At 39.9% G+C, this 23,610-nt stretch overlaps 1 protein-coding gene across 1 annotated transcript in view; it reads left to right on the forward strand.

Moving 5' to 3' along the window:
* lratb.1 (lecithin retinol acyltransferase b, tandem duplicate 1) overlaps positions 1 to 23,145 on the forward strand; it is a 36,961-nt gene extending 13,816 nt beyond the window's left edge. Inside the window, exons 14-20 of the mRNA XM_087832638.1 lie at positions 5,252 to 5,291; positions 5,435 to 5,486; positions 7,578 to 7,689; positions 11,377 to 11,460; positions 12,022 to 12,139; positions 16,910 to 17,000; positions 19,199 to 23,145. Coding sequence (XP_087688764.1) covers positions 5,252 to 5,291; positions 5,435 to 5,486; positions 7,578 to 7,689; positions 11,377 to 11,460; positions 12,022 to 12,139; positions 16,910 to 17,000; positions 19,199 to 19,273 — 572 coding nt within the window. The 3' untranslated portion in view covers positions 19,274 to 23,145. The remainder of the gene's footprint in view (positions 1 to 5,251; positions 5,292 to 5,434; positions 5,487 to 7,577; positions 7,690 to 11,376; positions 11,461 to 12,021; positions 12,140 to 16,909; positions 17,001 to 19,198) is intronic.
* Positions 23,146 to 23,610: the final 465 nt, after the last annotated feature.

Genomic DNA, 23,610 nt, shown 5'->3' on the forward strand with positions numbered 1-23,610 from the left:
TATGTTAATTGATCTGAGCATGTAGCAGCAGCTGCTTACATGAGGACAACGTGATTATCTTTCATCAAAGTTCTCCCATATGCATCCTACCCCTCAGCAGTAAAGGCCTGATGCGATAACTCGAGAACCATGTGATGTAGGAGCTTAAAATTGATGCCACTCGTGCAGCTATTGAAAATCTCTGAAAGTGTTTTCAATATAACATTTTTAAATATGCTGTTTTTCTTTAGAAAGCATAAACTGTTTCTATGTTTTAAGGCTCTGAAAAAACAAACTTTTTGTTGCCACTGCTGTGCAAAGACTTTGCTTTAACTTTGTAATTCTCCAAGCTTTTTAAATAAAGTTAAAATTAGAGATGGACCAATCCGATATTACGTATCGGTATCGGTCCGATACTGAACTAAATTACTGGATCGGGAGATCGAGAGAAATAAAAAATGTAATCCGATCCACTAAATATCAAAAAAGCACCTCACAAAACTTGTGACATGGCGTAACTCGGCTCATAACCGTAGCACGTCACAGCAGTGTGCGTCACGTGATAGAGCGGCTGTGTGTATTTGTAGCCTAGCTACCAATCCAGCATTTCATCTCCGAGGAAGTTATCTCAGAGAGAAGTAAAGCAAGTGTGTAAGTTCACTCTGAATGTTTGTAAAGCATTCCCACATTAAGCTTAACAACCGAGATATGGAGCAACTGCCTCTTCTCTCTGCCCCTCCCTCTTCTTGCTGCTACTTCAATTGTGAAACTGATCAATGATCAGCTGATCGGCTTTTCTGCCGTCCGTCTCTCTTGCTTGTTTTCGACCCACTTTGCACCAGAAAGAGGAAACCAGCGGCTGAACAACAGCAGCACTATTAAGCTTGATAAGCTCTTGTTAGAATTTATTTAATATTATTTCTACACCAGGATCTTTTTCTAAGCAGCTGACGGCTGGTAACTGTGCAGGGGCGGATCTAGCAAAGTTTAGCCAGGGGGGCCGATAGGGCATGAACAGGGAAAAGGGGGCACAAAGACATACTTTTCTTTCTTATTCTCATTTAAAATGTCTAGTTTTTAATAAATAATTATCTGAATCTTACACCCAAAGTTTTAATCTGATGTAAAATATATAGAAGTCCATTACTGTATATAGTAACTGTTAAGTCTAATATACCCTAGTAAGCTATAGTACTTTTTCCTTTGGGAGGATACCATCTGTGCAGTCTGCAAATCTGTTGAAGAAAGATGTTGAAGCTATTTAATTATTCTTGAAAAATAATTTATTTCTGTGCATTTTTTTTTTACACATGCATTAAATTAACGTTGATTACGTCATTACGTCGATTAAGCATCACGAGGCAGAGGGTGGGGGGTGGTTGCTTATTATTTTTGCTGGAGTTGGCAACCCTATTAGTTAGGTTGCTTAATATTTCTGCTAAGTACTCTTTAAAATACCAGAATAGGGAGGATGGTGTAGGTTTAAGTTTATTAGATTGATCAGTGTTGCTGAACCATGAAATATTTTGGGTGCAGTGTTTTTTACATACAAGTATAACAGAATAGCTTTAGTGTTTTGTTTTGTTTTTTAAACTTGAATATGAACTTATACAAAATGCAGCAAGATATAAAAGAAAACAGTTTTGTTGATTATAAGATGAACTATATCGGATTCATATCGGTATCGGCAGATATCCAAATTTATGATATCGGTATCGGACATAAAAAAGTGGTATCGTGCCATCTCTAGTTAAAACTGAGGGTTGAAAACACTAGTAAAACCTAAAATAAAAGAAATGAATCCAGACTTGACAAAAAGAATTGTTGATGCTCATAAAGCAGGAGATGGATGTACAACGTTTTCAAGAACTGGCATGAGAGCTACACCGCTCATAACAAGCTTAGCAGAAGTTGGAAGCAAAAGATTTGAAAGACTCTGAAAAGAAAACTGAAAACTGTCTAAATAATAATAATGGATTGGATTTATATAGAGCTTTTCAAGGCACCCAAAGTGCTTTACAATACCACTATTCATTCACTCTCACATTCACACACTGGTGGAGGCAAGCTACAGTTGTAGGCAGACGGACAGAAGCGAGGCTGCCATATCACGCCATCGGCCCCTCTGGCCAACACCAGTAGGTGGTAGGTAAAGTGTCTTGCCCAAGGACACAACGACCAAGACAGAGAACCTGGGGATCGAACCGACGACCTTCCGGTTACAGATGCGCTTTAAAATGAACATCCTCATCCACGGTCGCCCCTAAAGACCCCAGAACACAGAACCACGTCTGGAACTGTGGTCTCAAAGATGACAGTCACTTGAACTCAGCACAGGAATGGCCAGTGAGGTTAAGACCAAGAAAAAAAGACAACCTGGAGAAACATTAGGCTTGCTGGAAGAGCGTGAACTGGTCATATGAGACTAACCTGGTGCTCCTTATGGTTTGAGAAAGAAGGAAGAGGCGTGCAACCCAAAGTACAGTGAAGCGCAGTGACACAAGTATGATGTCGTGAGGATGCTTCATTGTGTCAAGCTGGAAGGAACCACGAAGATAAAAGTGTATGTGAAGATTTTGAAAGTGTGGGTTGTTGATCTGTCTTCTAACACGCCAGTGACCCAAAACATTTGCTTCTCCTGGTAAATGACTTAACTCCAGAAGACCAAACTGGACGTTTCTGACTGACCTCCACTGCCTTCAATCTCACTGAAAATCTGTCGGTCAGAAGGCCATCATCAAGCTTGAGAGGTTTGCTGAAGAATAGTGGAGTGGGATCACTCATGAGACGTGTACGTGTGTGAGACTTGTTGAAAACTATGACAACCAACAGACTGTTGTCCAGTAAAACCGATACACAGACCAGTTGGTTAATGGAGTTCGCTGGCAGGTGCAAAGAAGGTGCTTCACTTGTGATTGCTTTGCTCTGCAGGAAATTGCTGCGGTTGTTCATATTTTCATATGAGCAAACACTCACCAACTACTCGCTAAGCAGGAACAGTACTTGAAATGGTAACTATGCAGCTTTGAAATAAAACCTTTTAGCAAAGCACTTTATTTTGAAGGCGAGGGTTCATATGACATTATAAATGAGTCACAACAAGTAGGAAATACACCAGGTATTGAATTCTCATGTTATGAAAAGAAAGTTAAAAACAGTCCAAAACTGAGTCAAAGAAAAGCATAAATCCACCCATAAATCAGAGGAAAGTCCAGGATTTCATGTTGGCACGGTCAGAAGGGTTTATCTGAAAAATATTTGAAGTGATAAATGATCCTAAGAGAACACATGGAGCAAAAACATGAGGTGAGAAACAGGCTGTTAAACAGAATTGAACAAATGAATTATGTAGATATGTCAGAGTGCATCCACTTATCAATAATAACCAGGGTTTTAATAGTTTTGCAATTTAACATTAGTTTTTATTTTTATTTAGTTTTGACTTCAATTTTCAATTTTATATCAGTTTTAATTAGTTTTTACCAATTGTTTGCTAGTTTAGTTTAGTTTTTATTTTTTTGAAAATCCTTAGTTTCAGTTTAGTTTTGATTAGTTTCAGTTATAGTTTTAGTTGTGTTTGCAATAATTAAGTGTAACAAAATCCCAGTTTCATCATATCAGTCATTAATAATAATGGATTGGATTTATACAGCGCTTTTCAAGGCCCCCAAAGCGCTTTACAATGCCACTATTCATTCACACACTGGTGGAGGCAGCTACAGTTGTAGCCACAGCTGCCCTGGGGCAGACTGACAGAAGCGAGGCTGCCATTTCGCACCATCGGCCCCTCTGGCCAACACCAGTAGGCAGTAGGGTAAAGTGTCTTGCCCAAGGACACAACGACCAGGACAGAGAGCCCGGGGATTGAACCGGCGACCTTCCGGTTACAGATACGCTGAGCCACGGTCGCCCCGTAATTCCCCGAGTCATTCTCTTCTGCTTATCCTTGGGTATGTTGCTATTCCAGCTACCATACTGCACCCTGGACAGGTCGCCTGTCTGTCGCAGGGCTAACACGCAGAGACAGACAACTCACATTCCCACCTATGGGTTCTTTAAATAAATAAATAAACGCAGATGAACAACCATTGATACCAGGCAACTATAAAATGTATATCTTGGTCCCAATGAGACTATTAACTCTCGCAGCACCGGGTGTTCGTAATTTTGGTTCAAGTGAATTGATAAACTTTTTGAAGGTAATTGACTCACACAGTTGTGTAGATATCCCCGTCCTGTTGTCTCGGGATGCATCACGCTGCCTTGCCTGGGGTTAGCTTCTGTTTTCTGGGGATGAGGGTTGAGTGTGCTCCCTTACCTTCTCAAGGTAAGCTAGGTTAGCCTTCTTGTGTGAGCTTTTCAAGTGCACTTTAAGGTTTGTGGGATTTTTTTCCCTTTAGAAATGTCCCTCATAATTTGTCTGTTTCCACTACAAGACACTTGCTTTATCCAAAACACAGTCATATTCAAAGTAATCCCAAATTGGACTCTGGCGCTTTCTCCCGACTTTTCCTGACATGATTCTGCGCGTGGACGGAGCAGCAACACAGACGACTCGACTAACGTACTGCCACCTGCTGGCATAATGAGACACAGCAAGAAAAAAATCTGGAAACTAAACTTCATTTTCACCCTTGACTCTTGTATGACACGCACACATCAATGAAAACTAAACACATTTTTGCTATAAATTCAGTTAATTTTAGTTAGTTTTGTGAACACTCATTCCAGTTTTAGTTAGTTTTCCTTTTTTTGTTTTTATTTTTATTTCCATTAACGAAAATGTTTTTTCACTTCTAGTTTTCGTTATTTCGTTAGTTTTCGTTAACGATAATAACCTTGATAATAACAACCATGTAAGTGTGCTGAATCTGAATCGTTAATATTCTGAGCATGTGAACCACATTCCCTTAAACCGTCATGCTTCATGTGCTTGTTTAATGTTGTAATGCGTGTGTTATTACATTAGCTGGACTCACACAGCTGAGCTCTGTGCTGTGAGTGGTCCACGGATGTGCCTTCCACTGTGAAGCGGGAGTCTCCCGCCTGCAGATAAGGAGGGTCGTGACCTCATGAAGCAGAAGATGTTTTTGTTTATGGTGGCAGGTCCAGTTCAGTGTGAACTTTGTGTGACTCCCGGGAGGCTGATGATTCACACTGTCAGTGTTGCTGAACTCGAATTAGGACAGGAAGGAGGCGCTGCACCTGCTACAACTTTCTCTAAAACTGTCAGCTTTTCATTTCTTTTTCTCTCATTTTTTCACATTCATAGCTCCCGGACTCACCAATATCGTGGGCGGACGACCCAGAGTGTGAGTTTAAAAAAATGTTTTTCCAATTTCTGCTTTTTATTTTATTTATTTTTTACCTACATGTGGAGAAAATACACGGTCCCCATACACCACCTCTGTCACGTGAGGTTTCCTGTTGTTTATTTCATTTTTGTGGCCTCCAGGTCTCCTGTCCTAAAGCCATTTTTCTTCTTGCATCCCAAATCTCAGCTGAAGGTGAGTGTGATTATAAAAATAAAAGGATGATGTTATTTTAAGAAGTAACTTGATGACTTAAAGCTAAAAGAGAAGCCTCGTTATCTGGAAATAATGTTGAGGTTTAGTCTGTCGAATATAAAAAATGAAGAATGTAAAGACTTTATATAAAAGATACACATACTAGGGTTGTTCGATATAACGATATATATCGGATGACGAGATAAAAACGTCTATCGATTCATTTTGCGCTATTGTTTGTTTTGTGGTGTCGCAAAACAAACTGTTTACAGCAATATTTTTTCATGGTTTTGATGGTCACTGTGGTGGCTATATTAATTTCTTAAAGTTCTCTCTTTCTCTTATATTTAATATAACCACACTACTGACGGACAAGCGCTTGTTTTTTATGCGTTGTCGTTAGCAACAACGACGGTAAAACCACCGCGTGTCCGCTTGTTCCACATAAACCGTTCACAATAAAGCTCAAGATCCTGTTGAGACTTTTCAAAATAAACGGAATCACGTGAAAGATGCGGAGTGTTTACGGATGAGAAGCAAAAAAGAGCCGTCAGGTAGGGCAGGGCGATATGACCAAAAATATTTATCATGATATACATTTGAAAATTTGCGATAACGATGTAACTGACGATATAATTGACACTAGACAAAATACTTTACGACTCCTCAACTTTATTAGTGCAAAAAAACCCCATCAATGTATTTTCACTTGAACAAGCAGCTGTTTTTTATGTGCATTAAAGTTATATAAAAATGTAACAGTGCAAATTCCTCGCTGACAGTTTAACCAAAAGGCATTTCCAGTGGAAATTGGCAGACACATCCTCAGCATAACCATGTATAATATCCACACAACTTAAAAAGAGGTTATACACACACAATACGGTAATATTATGTTGAAGCACAGTACGTATCACTCCGCGAGGCTCCGCCTACGATAGCCGTAATGCTCCGACAATCCATCAAGCAGTGCGGGTTCGTAGCTTAGCAAAGTCGTACTAAAACATTTGACAGATTTTCGAGCGCCATGTACATAAAATCGTTTCGAGGTCAGTAAACACAACCAGAGTTCAAACATAAGGCACACGGGATCATAAGGGGCTCTGCCGATTTTCAGAAAATCAAAGGTTTGATTTTAAGTGTGCCGTATTTTCAAAACAACACGGTAATAACGACGGCCCGCTAGCATGCGCTACCAAAAATAGTACTCTGTTGTGTATCTGACGGACGAAAGCTAAACCAGTTCCACACCACTGAAGTTGCAGCATTTTTACAAACCAGTTCTGGTTCATCCGTTTCATTTAACGATCCGCTTTCGCCCTTCTCATTCTGCATCGCCGCCATGTGTGTATGTAAACATAGGCACTGCGCATGCGCGTGTTACCGTTACCCATATTCTATCGCGATATTTCATTTTCCTATCGTTGCCCAAAATTACACCGGTATTACCGTGAACGGTATGATATGACCCAGCCCTACCGTCAGGTGCTAAAAAATAAACCTTAGACTCAAACGTTAGAACAGGCTTTTCCCCGCAGCACACCGTGTAATAAATACTCGCAAAGAAAACGGCGGCCGTTATAACTTATGTCTAAAAATGTATCGTTTCCGGCATCGGGTAAAACACTCGACTCCAGCTACATGACGCGCAGCTGGAAACACTTTACGCAGGTCGAGCTGCCCGAGATTCACAGAATTTACAGAAAATGTTACATTTTTGTGATTTATATCGTTATCGGGACAATAGATGTCTTAATATCGGGATATGAGATTTTAGTCATATCGCACAGCCCTAACACATACTAAAGTTAATACATATAAAGCTGTTTCACAAACCTGTAAACTGGATGTGTTATAAAACTTTAACATTACAAAACCTTTATATAAAGTGATTATAAAGATAAATACCTTTAAAACTGTATATACTGATATTATGTCAAGTACAGTTATATAAAGATAAAAGGTAATACTGTAACTGGTTTTACTAATATTTAAATACATAATATAAATGTTTTTTAATAAAGTCACAGTATATTAAAAAAGATTGGGTCTATAGAGTCGTTACATCTGTGAGTTTTGATGTCCTGGTAGGTGGACGTTCACATCGGTGGAGAGCTGGTGGAGTCTCTGTCAGAGGAGGAACCAGACACACCTGTGCAGGATGAAGCCCCTCCTGCTTCAGTAGAAGATGTACCTGATGCAGGTAAACAAACATGCACTTTAATTACAGCACCAGAGAGATTAATACCAGTTTTTGGTTACTTATACCGGTTAATGAAGCCGTATTTGTTATAATACCTGATAACCACACGTTGTGATCACACATTGTGAGCTCTGGTGTACACAAACAAGTGAATCAGGTATTGTAAAAAATACAATATCTGATTCACTTGTCAGCCAATCAGAGAGCAGGCTTTCCTGTTGTTTTTAGTGGTTAATTTACTTTATTATTAAAATATGGTTGAATGTTTAGCGTTCTTGGTTATCTTTATGAGGTTGTAGTGATAGTTTGAGAACTTTTACATGTAAAAGTTCAAGAAGAAAGAGCTTAGAGGTCCTTCAGGGTACTTTTTGAGGTCATCTTATGTCGAATTTGAGTAAGATTTTTACTGCCTTGACCGGCCAGTTTAACAGTGAGTGTGTTTAGACTTTTTCCACATTTGTTTCTGTCTGTTTCTGAGAAAATTCAGCCTTAAGACTCCCAAGGCTCATTTATGCTCACCGTCACGAACGGTTTCCAACCTGGCATGTTTGCCACCTTCGTCACAGCTTTTTCAAAATAGACCAGCCTGAAGCCAGACTATGTGAGCAAGTCCACCTGTACAGGCCTTCTCAGTTAGCGCAAAACTCACGGAGGGAGATTTCCACATAGGTTCTGCAAAAGATTACAAATGGACAAAAGAAAGTGGCTGTGTGATGCTGTCACACTGACGCATGAAGCAACCAATGTGGCGAGGATGAATGGGCTATTGAGGTTAGTGGGATCCTGGAGGGCTCAACCAGTCCTTGAGAAGTGTAACTCCAAGCATCATGACTAGAATATTCTGGACCTTGAAAGAGTCCAAACAACTTCCAGATGTTTATATGCCAATCACCAAGTTAGGATGGGCATATATCTCTGTTAACAACACCCTGCATTATATTTTCTGTATATGTAAATAATGGCTAAGGTTTTTTTTTTTTTTTTTAAATAGCAACAAAACATAACAGATCTTTTGAAAAAGGATTATTTTGGTACGAAATTAGCCAGGTGAGCCACTTGGTTGTCCAAGCCACAACTTCTATTTAGTCAATATTTCAAGATACAGGTCAAACTAAATCATCAGCCTAACCTGCCATCAGCAATGAATGGCTACCACTGAAATGCCACCTTGATTAATCAGAGCTTCATAATGTTTTGTCTCCATATGCACACCATTCTAGTGATGAGGACTTAGAAAATTGATCTTCTTTGTTATTCACTTAACCAGACTTAAATAATGAGATCCGGATCTGCCAAAGGAAGTGCTGAGTTGCTCGGGTCTCCTAACACTTCCTACGTTGGAATAGACGTCAGCGCGAACAATCGCATGTCCGCCATTACCTGCCTGAAACTGGAAGTGACGTCATTTCATGGAAATGTAGGGGGTTTTTTTGCGCCACAGACTGGTTTGTGCCCGACAATATTTTCACGGACCGGCCTTTAAGGTGTCGCGGATAAATACAACAAAATAAAACTAGTACCGGTACCGAAAAAACGATAACAAAATAACGCTGAAAACCATACATTTCACGCCTGAGCCTCAACTCTCGCGGCCCGGTACCAAACAACTCACGGACTGGTACTGCTCCGATGCCCGGGGGTTGGGGACCGCTGCCTTAAAGTCATTAGGTGCTCACAGAGGTCACAGATCAGGTGAGTACAGTATTTCCCTCATAGATTTCTGTACTATTACACTTCTGTTTGGAACCAGAGGAGTCACCCTGTGTTGGCCAAAACAATGAACATTCAAAATGCTTTAAAATTGGATTCACAAACCACTCCACACCAACAAACCAAAGCCCACTTAACACAACCAAGATTTAAGTACTCAAAAAACCTCAACAAACTGCAAAAGTTAATAGACTTTCAGATCAGTCACGAGGTTGTGAGAAACAGTTCAGCTATGCAGGATTGCTGCTCTGTGTTTGTGAGGCTGTCTGAATCTGGGATTCCTAAGAAGTACAAGCTGTGCCACTTTTCATCCTTTCACCCTTTCAACCAGAGCTTCCTTCACATGGCCCTGGACAGCAATCACAGCAGAATTTAGGACACTCGTGCGAAGCTGTGACAAGACGCAAACTGAAGCCGAGAAACGTTATTTACAAAAACACACTCTTATAAATTTCTGACTGAGAAGAGGAATGCCTCTCCAATTACAAAGACCAAAACAAGTGAAGAGCCAGAAGACAGTTTCTGGTTTTAATATGTATTCATATGGTTCCATTTAGAAATCAGTCACTGACTGAGTTTAGTTGCAATTTATCTGCCTATTATTAATTATTGATTAGAACATGTGGGCAGAAAGAAATACTTCAAAGTCACTTTAGCAAACACAAATTAAAAATTGGACAAAATCATATTTCATGGGTTTAACGTGATTTTAGGTACGTGGTCATAATTAACAGAGAGTGCCTGGATAGTGTTTTGAGTGTTACAGGTACAGTTTGTCTGGCTGAACATCAGATCTTTAAAACAGCAGACATAATTCTTTCCAGTGTCCTGCAGACTATCCACAAGTTCCCGACGCTCATCTTTGAGAGTCCTTTTTTTAACCCTTTAAGACCTACCATAGAACCAAGTCCGCCAGAGCTTATATTATATTTTTACATGTTGTGGAGCCATTTTTGGGAGAATTTCAAGTTGCTATACATCAATACAACCATTACAGCCTAAATTTTAATAATATATATGCATTAAGTGCATAGTAACTACATAAATTGCAAAACTACAAAAAAATTGAAAATCGTTTTTGTTTTTTTAACATATATTTCTAGTTAGAGAAATTTAAGAGGCTTATCCCTCAAAACTGTAAATACAAAAAAGTTGCACAAAATAGTTTCCCACCACAGGAAATTTATTTTGAGTGTCTTCATAGTTTTATTTTGAAATACACTAATTTCTATATACTGCAGGAAAAACGAAAATAAATATTATAGTGCATATTTGCAAAAAAGCAGCATATGCATCAAAATAAACTATTTCCAGCAGTGCAATATGAGTCCTAAGCATCCCAGAAACGACACAGAAAGTCATAAAGTCAAACATAACTTTTAAAACACCAGTATAGGCTCATGAGGCCCTGATAGTAAAAAAAACTACATTTTCGCAAAATGACGTCACTTCCGGTTTCGGGCAGGTAATGGCGGACATGCAAAAGTTCGCACTGACGTCTATTCCAACGTAGGAAGTGTTATGAACAGCTGATCGGATCGGCAAAGCCTGTTTCTGGAATATTATGTTTTTGCTGCTGCAAGCGCTTTTTATGCAGTTTTTGCAAAACTATATGTGGAAGGAAACTGTGACCTAGGACAAGCTGATGGCATAAGATGTAAGTACAACTCCTCCGGTTTCATATGCAAAAAAATTATTGCGCTAGCTTACGTGGTTGCAGTGCTACCGGGATTTAAAAATAGTTACGCAAAACAGAGCATGCCCGCTCCGACCGGCTTTAAAGGGTTAAGAGGTCCAAGGGTTTGTCGAGGAGCCCTTGAGGCTCTTTAATTGTCACTTGAAGGTTTAGTTCTCAGTTGAAAGGACTGCATAAGGACAAATGAGTGCTTGCTGAAAATGCTGACGTTGAGCTGGTTTTTTATCAGAAGCCAAGGAAAGAAATTTGAAGGCATTTTTGTTTTTTTGTTCTTTGCCCAGACCTGCCCAGTGGACCACACAGCTACAGACTGGAGGAGCTGGCGTACACGAGGAGCGGCGACAAAGGAGACTCTGCTAACATTGGTGAGAACAAATAAACCTCAGGAATGATATTCAGAAATACACAACACTGATTCAAACTAAATCCTGTCTTACCTCAAGTTCACCACACAAATCTGACTGTCCTGACTGTCTCAAAATTACAGCCAATGAGAGGCCAGGAATCTCTGTGTGTGTGGTCAGTTTGGAGTCTGACTGAGAAGTCCTTGAAGGTTCAGCAGGTTATTGTTGGAGATGTTATTCGTGCTTCATTAAAATCTTCCAAGTGAGGCCTTGAGGAAATACCATTTGTTGTTTAGAGAGTTCTTTTGAAAATCCTTAACAAGACTCAAATGGTCTTCAAAGGGTCAGTGACGTCGTTCAGTGTTCAAAGGAAAGACGAAAAGGAGGCCAATTATAAAGACGAAGGTTTACAGTAACTGTTTAAAGTTTACTGCTCTAAGCACTCGTTGTTTGGAAAAATGTTCAGGCATAGTATAATAAAGCCCTGTTTTTGATTTTTTATTTTAATGAGCAAAACACGAGTGACTGTTTTAATCCCAGAGAAATGAAAATCGCCACATCTGTGCATCTCTGTCTCTGTAGGAGTCGTCGCTCGCCATCCGCTCTACTTCCCCTATCTGAAGAAACACCTGACTTCTTCTGTGGTGGGGGAATACTTCTCCCACCTCATCAAGCCAGGAGTGAAGAACGCCGTCACGCGGTGAGCAGGAGGGGAAAAGGCTGTTTGTTGTGAGAGTCACAGAGGAATAAAGATGCACTCAGGTCCTTCTTTTACTTTTGCCTCTGTGCACCACTATTTTAAATCAGTCAGTAGACTAGAATACAGTTTTATTTCCAACATGTAAATATAACTAAAATATCAAAATGCAGATGTTCAGCTTTTGTTCAAGAGGTAATAATGATAAAATATAAATCATAGTATATGGTCTACAGTTAATTCAATTTATATTTGGATACTGACACAAGTTTTGTGGGTTTTTGACCTGTTTACTGAAACATATTTCAATTCATTTGAGCGTGTCCACATTTACAGATGATGAAGAGTTTAGACGTTTCAGCTCCTTAAGCCACCCTCTTTTTATAGGGATCAAAAGTCATTGGACAGTTGGCTCGAAGGCTATTTCATGGGAAGCTGTGGGTAATTCCTTTGTTATGTCATTATCCATTAAGATTAAAGGCCTGGAGTTGATTTGAGGTGTGATGCTTGCATTTGGAAGATTTTGCTGTGAACAGACAACAAATGGTTAAAGGAGCTGCCCATGCAGGTGAAACAAGTCATAATTAATTTGCAAAAACAGGAAAAAAAAAAAACATCAGAGAAGTTGCTACAATATTAGGAGTTTGGTCAGTCCTGAGAAAGAAAGAAAGCACCGGTGAACTCAGCAACGCAAAAAGACCTGGACGTCAGTAAAAGACAATAGTGGTGGATGATCTCTTGAATGATCAGGCCCCGTCTTATCTTAATGACCTTGTAGTACCATATCACCCTATTAGAGCACTTCGCTCTCGCTCTGCAGGCCTACTTGTTGTTCCTAGAGTATTTAAAAGTAGAATGGGAGGGAGAGCCTTCAGTTTTCAGGCCCCTCTTCTGTGGAACCAGCTTCCAGTTTGGATTCGGGAGACAGACACTATCTCTACTTTTAAGATTAGGCTTAAAACTTTCCTTTTTGCTAAAACATATAGTTAGGGCTGGACCAGGTGACCCTAAATCCTCCCTTAGTTATGCTGCAATAGACGTAGGCTGCCGGGGATTCCCATGATGCATTGAGTTTTTCCTTTCCAGTCACCTTTCTCACTAACTATGTGTATATACACCTCTCTGCTTTTAATTATTAGTTATTATTAATCTCTGACTCTCTTCCACAATATTTTGCGACAGATGGCCCTGCGCCTGATTCATCCTGTTAAAAGGGAGTTTTTCCTTTTCCATTTTAAGGGAAGTCAGTCTTTTAAATGTGTAGGATTTAAAATAACAAAACAAAAGGAGATTTAACAATGTCCTGATTTGTTGAAAATGAAAACAGTTGCTAGGTAAATGAGCTGAAGGGCTTTTGCCTTTCCGATCAGTTGCTTTTTGATTTGGTAATGCTCCACAGCTGTCCATTGTGTTGTGTCTGCCGGGATAACAAGAGGAAACCTAAAATCCTACTTAAAACATCATCACCAGGCCTTCGGCTCCGTTTTCAAACCCCACAAATACCACACTGACAAAGATTTAACAGAGTGCTGAAGACACTGAAGGATGGCTGTGGCCGAAACCCTCATGCTGTAGTCATGAAAAAAAGCCCACAACATGCTGATGAAAACCAGGAGCATGACTTCCACTAAAACTGAGATACAACACCATGAACACAGCTCACTGTCAGAGCCCTCCCCCTCGAGGTAATCACCCTGTAATGACACAGCAGAGGAGACGTAATAGAAACCAGGGCTTTGGTGTTTGATAGCCGGAGGCGGTGGATGACCAGGTTGTCTCCAAACAGAAGAATCTCAAGGTTCAGTGTTTTTATTTACTCCTCACAAAGAGACGAGTTTTCTGCAAGATTATAAACAGTTTATCTGCTGCCTGTTAGATTAGTAGCAGACACAATTTGTGTAAGATAAGATACACTCTGTTTACCCCAAAGCTCAGAAATTCCTTTGTTAAAGCAGATAAAAGTCAAGTTAAACGCAACCAATGTATAACAAGCAGCTCAGATAAGCAGGAAGACATGTATCTCGGTGAAATACAGAGTGACCAGGGTAAAAACCTGAAATCATGAAATACAAATAAAGTTTTTTACATTTTGTATTTAAACAGTAGGTAATGAATGACAGCTGTTTTTGGGGTCAACTTGAAAGAAAGGCAGATGTGAAATGTAAAAATGAGGTCGGAGGTCAAATGTGATATCATATTTGGATGCAAACTGTGATGTGAAATTTACAGTGCCCAATACCAGCATCATTTCCTAAAGGTTGTCAATTTAAAAAAAAAAACAACAACGTAGATATTTATCACAGTTTTAAAGATAAAAGACGTAAAAGTTTGAACTTATTTGACCTTGAAAAAGAGATCAGAGGTCAAAAGTGACATGATATTTAGAATCCACATGTTTATTCTTTATTACACATTCTTTATATGCCTACAAAGACAGTCAGGAACATAGATCTAAATAGCTTTATATAACAGTATTATCACTCTAACCTTCAGATCAACCTGTTGACCTTCAAAGAGAGGTTAGAGGTCAAATGTGATGAGATATAGACAATCTTTTTTGTCACTTTTCCTCCAATAAATCATGAAGTTGACCTTGAAGACCTTGGAGGAAAAGCTCTGTACAGTAGTTTAGTGTTAAAGGTGCCGTATGGCTGAAAAAAAGAGCTGTTATATTAATAAAGTTTATGCAATTTGAAGGCAAGAAAAGCAGGGAAAAGACCCAGTCGTATGAGTTAACGGAGTTCATCAATATAACAACTGTATTATTAAGACACGGGAGAATCTGATCATTATTTAACTAAAATTCAGATTTACATAAGATGATTTTAGTTTTGTCTTTCAGCTGCAGCCTCAATCATGTTTAATGGAACGCAAATAAAGAGTAAATACAGAACAGAATTCTAATTAGGGCTGTTCGATATAACGATATATATCTGATGACGATACAAAAACGTCTGTCGTTTCATTTTACGCTATTGTTTGTTTCGTGGTGTCGCAAAATAAACTGTTTACGGCAATATTTTTTCATCGTTTTGATGGTCACTGTAGTGGCTATATTAATTTCTTAAAGTTCTCTCTTTCTCTTATATTTAATATAACCACACCACAGACAGACAAGCGCCTGTTTTTATGCATTGTCGTTAGCAACAACGACGGTAAAACCATTGTGTGTCCGCTTGTTTATTTTCCACATAAACCTTTCACAGTAAAGCTCAAGATCCTGTTGAGACTTTTCAAAATAAACTGAATCACGTGAAAGAGTATGCAGAGTGTTTACGGATGAGAAGCAAAAAAGAGCCGCCAGGTGCTAAAAAATAAACCTTAGACTCAAACGTTAGAACAGGCTTTTCCCCACAGCACGCCGTGTAATAAATACTCACAATGAAAACGGCGGCCGTTACAACTTATGTCTAAAAATATATCGTTTCATGCATCGGTTAAAACACTCGACTCCAGCTACACGACGCCCAGCTGGAAACACTTCACGCAGGTCGAGCTGCCTGAGATTCACAGAATTTTCAGAAAATGTAACATTTTTGTGATTTATATCGTTAGCGGGACGATGGATGTCTTATATCGGAATATGAGATTTTGGTCATATCGCACAGCCCTAATTCTAATGTATGCTCAGTCTACCTGCAACCTCCACAAGCACAAATCGGTGTCCCAATTTATATAATAATACTTACAGAACAGCAAAGTTATTGTAAAATTGTTTGTTAGCCCATTCGATTAGCAGCATAAGTTGCCATGGTGATGTAATCCAGTAAGAAGCAACACCACCTTTGTAGAAAAAAAAAAACCTGGGGTTAACCTCAAACCTCAAATAAAACAAAATCGTGCCTCAAATAAACATCTGCCAGCTCAAACATGTGGATACGCCTGCTCTGGCTCTTCTATTAAGTCGTTAATAAAGGAGCAGCTGAAAGTAGCTATTCTGATCTACTGTCGTTACCGCTTGTGGCCAGAGAGGGTGCTATTCACCAGAAGTTAAACTAAGAGGTATCAAGCTAACGCTGCGGTTGCCACCATTTGACCTCTGATGTTATGAAGATGATTCACTACTCCCGTGTTAAAATCTGGACATTTTTAATATAATCTATGGATTGACTCAGTTTAGGAGCGAGCCCCAAGTGACAGTTAGAGGAACTGCAGGTTTTTGGTATCTAATTATTTATTATTATATTTATTGTATATTTTGTAATTATTATCATTGGATTGGCTGAAGGTTGTTGAATTTCCTTGACGAGACGAGCAGCACTAGCTTAGTGGGCGTGGCTGTACCTGAGCATGTATAAGGCCGCGGCGGACATGTTTGAGCGGTGACTCAGCACGCGGCGTGTTAGCGATTAGCGTAATGAAGAGATGGAGGCCATAAAGCTCGCTGACCTGCATCTCCTCTCGCACCCTGAAACGCCTCCCTGCCGCCGCAGACGCTTCATTAGTGCACCTCCGGCACTCGTCAACCCAGCGGGAGGCCGCGCACACACCCACACACTCACACACACATGCACACACACAGTTAACTGCTTACAGACAGAGGCACGCACACACACACACTTTACTAGTAAACCACACGTTTAACTGCTCACACATCAAAAGCCCGCTTGGTACATTTACGTGTGCAATAAACTGCCAAACCAGCACATGGTGCCAGTGTGTGTGTGTGCGTGTGTTTTTAACACATATGGTTGACCGTGTGTGGTTTTAAAGTGTTGGTTACCATGGTTATGAGTGTGGTTTTTTTAGTTTTTTCTTCCTTGTCATTCACAGATACACTCTGCCAGGAATCCACGGCCTTAACTTTGTCCTGCAGAGCTCACTGGGAGGTGGAGGAGTGGCCTCTCTGCGCAGTGACCCCCAGGTATCACATGGCCACACACACATCTATACATGCAGACCCTTCCTGGATCTGTGAGGGCACTTAATGACATTAAACCTTCTACTTTAACCTGAATCAGATCCTCAGCCGAACCCCTGAAGCAGTTGGTTTAAAGAAAGAAATATCCCCACCTTCCACCACCTCTCCTCTCCCTCTTCAGCCATTCGCTGCCTGTAAAAGTTTAATGAGAAAGTTCAGTCTCTGCAGAGCTCATGTAATGGGCGAGGAAGGGGGCAGCTGGTTCAACGTGGGTCTACAGCTTAATTTCAGTCTGTATGCACCTGAAAACCATCGCGGTTCTCACGTTTCTTCTTTTCTTCTTCATTGTCATTCAGTTGGCTGTGAAGGAACTTTTTTTATTACTAACAAAATAAAAATAAAAACACACTCATGAGATTTACACCAATTATTAAAAAGCTCAATCTCAGGGTATGTTTGTATGACTCACAAGTCCAGCGTGAGAGACAAGGATTGTTTTGAACCCTTCAGTTCATCCTCTGTCTGAATCCATTTTATGCTCCTCCCTCTTTAGGCCAACTCAGTTTGGATTGGCTGCCCCTCATCCATATAAGAACATCTCCAAACTATGGTGTAATGTAAATATACAAGAGCAAATCCATGGCCTGAGGTGTTCCTTTAGTCTGCTGTTTGTGTTTCAAACTTTAAAAACAAATGCTTTTCCTTCTTCATCCTGCTTTAGCTCTCTCTTTCTCTCTGCACTTCATCAGAGATGTAATATTCCCCTCAAAATATCTGCACCACCCCACTGATCCATTTCTAGCTCCTATTTTTGATCCAGTATTTTAAATATAATTTATATCATGTCGATTCGCAGCAGCAGTCCACAAGATTCATTGATTAGAGAGAACCTCGTCAATCAGGAGATCCTCTTTGAGCAACACTTGATAGCAGTGGGGAGAAGGAACCCCCTTTTAAAAGGAAATGACCACCATCAGAACCAAGCTCAGGGAAAGGTAGCCTCCTCTGAATTTAACCAATCAGCACCCAGAGGATTTTAGGGCCGATCAGGCGCACATATCCCCGAGTCAGTACAGGGACGTTCTCATGGTGGGTACATGAAATTGTGGTCAAAAACCAATATTTAATTTCCTGCAACATCCTCCCCTCTGCCCCTCAATTCTCTCTGGTCACTATGGTAACGCATAAATATTTCTTTCAAAATAAGACACAACTACAACACGGGAAAAGACCCAGGGAAACCGAGTTAATGATAAAAACCCTGAAAACCATTCATTTCAGCCCGAGCTTCACCTCTCAAGGCCCGGCACCAAACGACTCATGGACCAGTACCAGTTCGTGGGACGGGGGTTGGGGACCGCTGATTTATATTATTTGCAAGTATATAATATGAGCATTCACGATTATAAGAGCATGTCTATGGCAAAAGAGAAGTTTGAGTCTGTGTAAAATGTAACTTCAAAACCGAATGCAATGATTTACTAACGTCATAAACTCGTGTAGAAGATAGAAAACAGATCCAGTGTTTGAAATGACTGTATGACAACATATTTCTGCTGCTATCATGACACAGACCCAGTAAATTTACTGCAATATCTTATGATTTTATGTCAAATTAACTCTGTGTGACTTCGTGTCTCCACCAAGCTCTGATCACTGTGTTCAAAGACCTCCATCGCCCACTGATGTAAACCCAATCAATTTAAAACCAAACCTTGCACTTTTAACACTTTTAATGTCTTCTAGAACACAGATTTGTTTCATTTTCTACAGTAGTGTTTCTTCATCATATAGAAAAACCTCTTTTTTAATATTGGGATATCTCAGGGATTAAATATGCAGTTATGACAGAAAGCGTATTTTCACTGGTCCGGCTCACTTAAGATCAAAATGTACGTGTAAACGATGCCTTAAAATGATAAAATGATGAAGGTAAAGAGACAGCAGAACAGCTCCAGGCCCTCTAAAAGGTGCGAAAACCTCTCATCATACTTAAGGTCGTGTCCTTTATCATCAAAGCTTTTCTCCTCCCTTGTTTCTGCTTTTTTTCCCCCCCTCATTGTTTATCAGAGGCATTGGTAAAGTTTCTTTTTCTCTCTGCTGCACATCAAAGAAACTCTTTTAACACCTCGCACAGCCGTAAAGCTCAACGACTCCAAGGTGGAAGCATGCACACTTTCACATTTCCTGTCTCTCCTCAGGGCAAAGCCTACGGTCAGATGCTGCTGGACTTGAAGCTGAGAGGACTGCCTGACCTCAAGTCTCTGGTGGACTGAGAGTCGAACAGAAGGAGAGATAAAGAGCTGGAGGCAAACGGAGATGTAAAAGAGAGTTCACGAGGAAAGTGAGACTTTTTACCTCAAGAGAAACACAAAGGGAGCATTTATAGATCCAGATCACGTCCACATCTGAAACCTGAAGAGCACAAGATCATTTTATATATAAATTAGATTTAGAGCTTCACAATGTTTACAACATGTGGGTCACCACAACTCAAATCCTCACGGGCCATCTGCTCAGCCGTCGATAATTGGCCTAAAAATGTTACAGTTCCAAGTCTGGGGATATAAAATGATTGCTGTGAGAGTTGTAGTTTCATATACCAAGTAATCTTCAAGATATTTTTTTAAATAGTCCACTGATCAACTTCCAGCAACTTCCACCAAATCTGAGGCAACGTGTGAATGTGAATGACTCAAAAACCATGGAAAAACATAACCATAAAAAACAATCAGGATCTGTAATTTATATACATGCCCAAACTTTAAACCACAAAATATTCAGGCACCTCCGATATGGCTGAGCAGAGCATGTAGACTAAGACTCTAAGACTCGGCAACCCAAGATCTGGCACAGATTTAGATCATCTAAAGGAGCATCCACATAAAAACACCTGGACTCAGATGGATACACGTCCATAAAATTTAAGACAAACAAGTTTACTTGAGCCTTAATCCTCTGAAATCCAAGTTATCATTGCTGATGATTGTAACCCTTTGCAGTCAGAATGAATAATGCTGAAATTCAAATAGGACATGGACATTTTCCCCTCGTGTCTTGAAAAAGTGTTTACACCTCACGCAGATTAACTGGTAGCTAACAGTTACTAAATGCTAACATTTAAAGACGGCCATGTTGTTTTTTTGGTGTTCCATATTTGTAGTGAAGTGTTATCACAAGCAAGTTTACCGAGCACTCTTCATCCATAGGCTGTACAGAGAACACAACCTGCTAATTAATGCTAAACGGTTAATGAAATATTCAAATTTATTCACCACAACTAGACCACAGACTTGTTAGCCGATATGGACATTTAACTGCACAGCAGCCATATACAGTCAACACAGTCCGGAGTCAACACAGCTCATTTAAATATTTATTTAATTTAATAAAAAAAGTCACCCCTGCTCAGTTGCTATTAACTAAACCGGGTTTCAGTTACTGACTTATTTTCGGAGCAAGCCTCTAGTGGACATTAGAGGAACTACATTTTTGTAATGACTGATAATACTGACCTGTTAAATTGAGAGCATTAGATCTACAATTTGCTAACGCGTTAATGAGCTAACCGCGCAAACGCGTTGACGCTGTGCAGCCCCATGCACGGGGCGATCCACGCTAACTCGCTAACGGAGATTAATGTAGTTATGGCGTTAACGTCATTTTAACGAGATTAACGCTGACAGCACTAATTTTGAATCTCAAGTTCAAAGAGGAAAACCCAACAAAACAGAGTAGAATCACCTGAAAGGCAGCCAAACTGCCAACAACTCTCCAAACCAAACTACTAAAAACTACTACTACTTCTTGCATTTTACTTTCATGCAAGTGGGTCAAAAGTTGTGAAAGCGTCATCACGCTGTATTGGACTTGATTTGAACTCAGTGACTGATTGAGTGAATCAGTAGAGGTTCCTCACCCCAGAGCCACAGATGTTGGCAATACAGGAAAACGTTTGGAGGCCGATTGTTCGCATCAGCCTCATAATCTTGACTTGCCCTGACCTCTGACCTCCCAGGGAACAAGGAGAGCTGGTTTGGGTTTCCCTCACGGGGTAAACAAAGTGTTTTCTGTGAGCTATCAGAGGAGACACTCGACGGGCACGACGCCTGGTTCTCCCCGTCTCGTTCACCTTGGCGTGACCCGGCTCCTCCGATGTTCGCCGCCCCGCAGGAATGCACGTCTCCTTCCACCAAACTCTGCCTTCCAGCCGGTTTAGTCATAATTGCAAACAGACTGAATTTGGAGTCAGAGTCACTCAGCAGCTTCCGTCGAGGCTCGAATTGCATAAAATCCTCCACCTCTGAATCATATTCCCCTTTCCACAAAATCGTCATTCTCAAATTTCTTTGTTAAGTGACTTCTGTTTTTAGGGAGTTCCTGTTCCCTGAACTTTGACCTCTTTTTTTAGAGAGTTTGAGTTTACAGTCAGAAATGTAAAACAAATCAAAGTATTTTCATGACCGAATGATCGCAAACACAGAGAAGGAGCCACATTAGAGAGCATGCCTAAAACAATAAATAAACAGTTGTCCTGTAAACGGGCATTCAAAGAGCTTGGTGCACAATAAAACCATAAAAAATGACAGCAAGACAAATCCTTCCAGACATGAATTGAGAGCAGAGCAGCACGAGGATAAATTGTGCCAAAGTCACACGGGAAAAGTTCAAATCAATCGGCTGTTCTTTCGAATTTAAGGGACGACTGAGCATCGTGTCAAAGTCAGAGCTTGAAATGGCGCTTCCCATAAAACCCCCAAACCGAAAGAAGTTACAAGCCACAAGTGTCGCCACTTTGCATGTAAATCTGGTAATGTGCTCACATCTCAATGATGAAGGGAGCAAAACTCTGGATTCACATCTGCCCTCCACATTGCTTCCCATTTGTCGTAATCGTGTGGAGAAACCCTTCATCATTGTAGAACAACACCACCTCCCCAAAACACATGGACTCTAAGATTTATGAGCGTGTACAGAAAAGATTTCCAAACAATCGATGCTCATTTTCTGGCATGTTTACTCAATTTGCACGCTTTTATGTCAATATAGACTTCCTCAGCTAGTTTTGAGTCATACCTGGAGCGACTGATGCAAAGCCTGTTCAACCTCCTGACTTCACCTGGTCGTTTTCAGTAGTGGTACGTGCCATCCTAACCAAGCCAGATAGCTGACTGTAAGACTGTTTTGAGTCGAGTTAATAATTTAACTATATCACTGCTTGTTCATTTATCAAAAACGAAGGTTCTGTGATGGTGTCCTGTAAAATAAGTGCTACATTTTTGCTTCAAGGTTTAATTTGGGCATCTACAGAAACTTAAAGTTTAATTATGAAGTCTTTTCCCCCACATATTTGACATTTCTTTGCTAATCAAGGGATTGTAGCATGACTTAAGAAAACCAAAATGTAATAAATAACAATATTAAATAACAACGGTCTCTGGACAGAAAAGCTCCCTGCTGTTATCTGTGCAAATTTTTCATATTTAGCTATCCAGTCGTTTTAGAGTGCCAGTCCAAACACATACATCCAATAATCGAGCCTTGTGGAACACCAGAGGCTTTTTTTATTTCAGCAGGTTTACATCAACCAAAAGAAACAGAAGCAGCCGCCAACTTTTTAAAGTCTGGAAAAAAATCAGTTTGAAGTTAGTGGGTGATCTTTGTGATTTGATGGGGGTTTTTTTATGCATTAGCTTTTTAACATAAACTCTGATGGTAGCTTTTTTCTTATTAACAGATTTTCTCTGTGTTATTATATTTGAACCACTGCCTCTCACCACTGATTTTTTTTTCTTGCTTTCTCTCTTACTGGTACAAATTACCAGCATTGCCTTATTTGTAATCAATGCACTTTAGTTAAACTGGTATCATAAAGCCTTACTGAGGAACCATGTGTGCTGTTGTACGACTACATACATTTTATCAAAATCACGTAACTTTTTCATTAAATATCCAACTTAAAGGGCACATTGTTGTTTTTTGTCCATTTTAGAAAGATTTACTTGAAACTTACCAGTACTTTGAAATGACGAAACTCTTGTAATTAAAGATCTGAAATAGGCTGAAAATTGAGATTATAAGCAATATGTTAAGACTTATTTACTATTTTTTGATGGAAGACGTTTAACTCTTTGGCTTTCTGCTTTCTTTTTAAAATATTCTGTATAGAAAGTGATTTTTGTAGATACTAAAGAGATTAAAGATATTTTTATTATCTAACCTTCTGCTTACAGCTTGTGCTGTTTGTGTGTGTGCCCTTTTTGTTAACAAGCTTGCCTTTGTGACAGGAAGCTGAGCAGCAAAAGGTGTCGACAGCAACAAGACAGAAATCTCAAACATGTGTTTCTTTGTTCCTAAAAGCAGCCGTTTGTTTTAAAAGCACGTTCTAGGACTCCAGAGCAGATTCCAGTCATTTTGCAGAGTATATTATGCATATGTCATACAGTTTAAGATGCAGGCAAAAAACGAACAACCCCCAAATTTGGTTTAATTTAAGCTATTGGGTATGTTTCTGAGACTTCACTGTTCTGCTGTGGCGATGAATGAAAATAAAACCAGACCAGCAGGGAGTGAAACCGCCAAAGAACGTGTGCCGATAAAGTAGCAGCACAAT

The sequence above is a fragment of the Neolamprologus brichardi genome, chromosome 3, assembly GCF_056152115.1.
Source record: "Neolamprologus brichardi isolate AB-2024 chromosome 3, ASM5615211v1, whole genome shotgun sequence".
Taxonomy (NCBI): Eukaryota; Metazoa; Chordata; class Actinopteri; order Cichliformes; family Cichlidae; genus Neolamprologus; species Neolamprologus brichardi.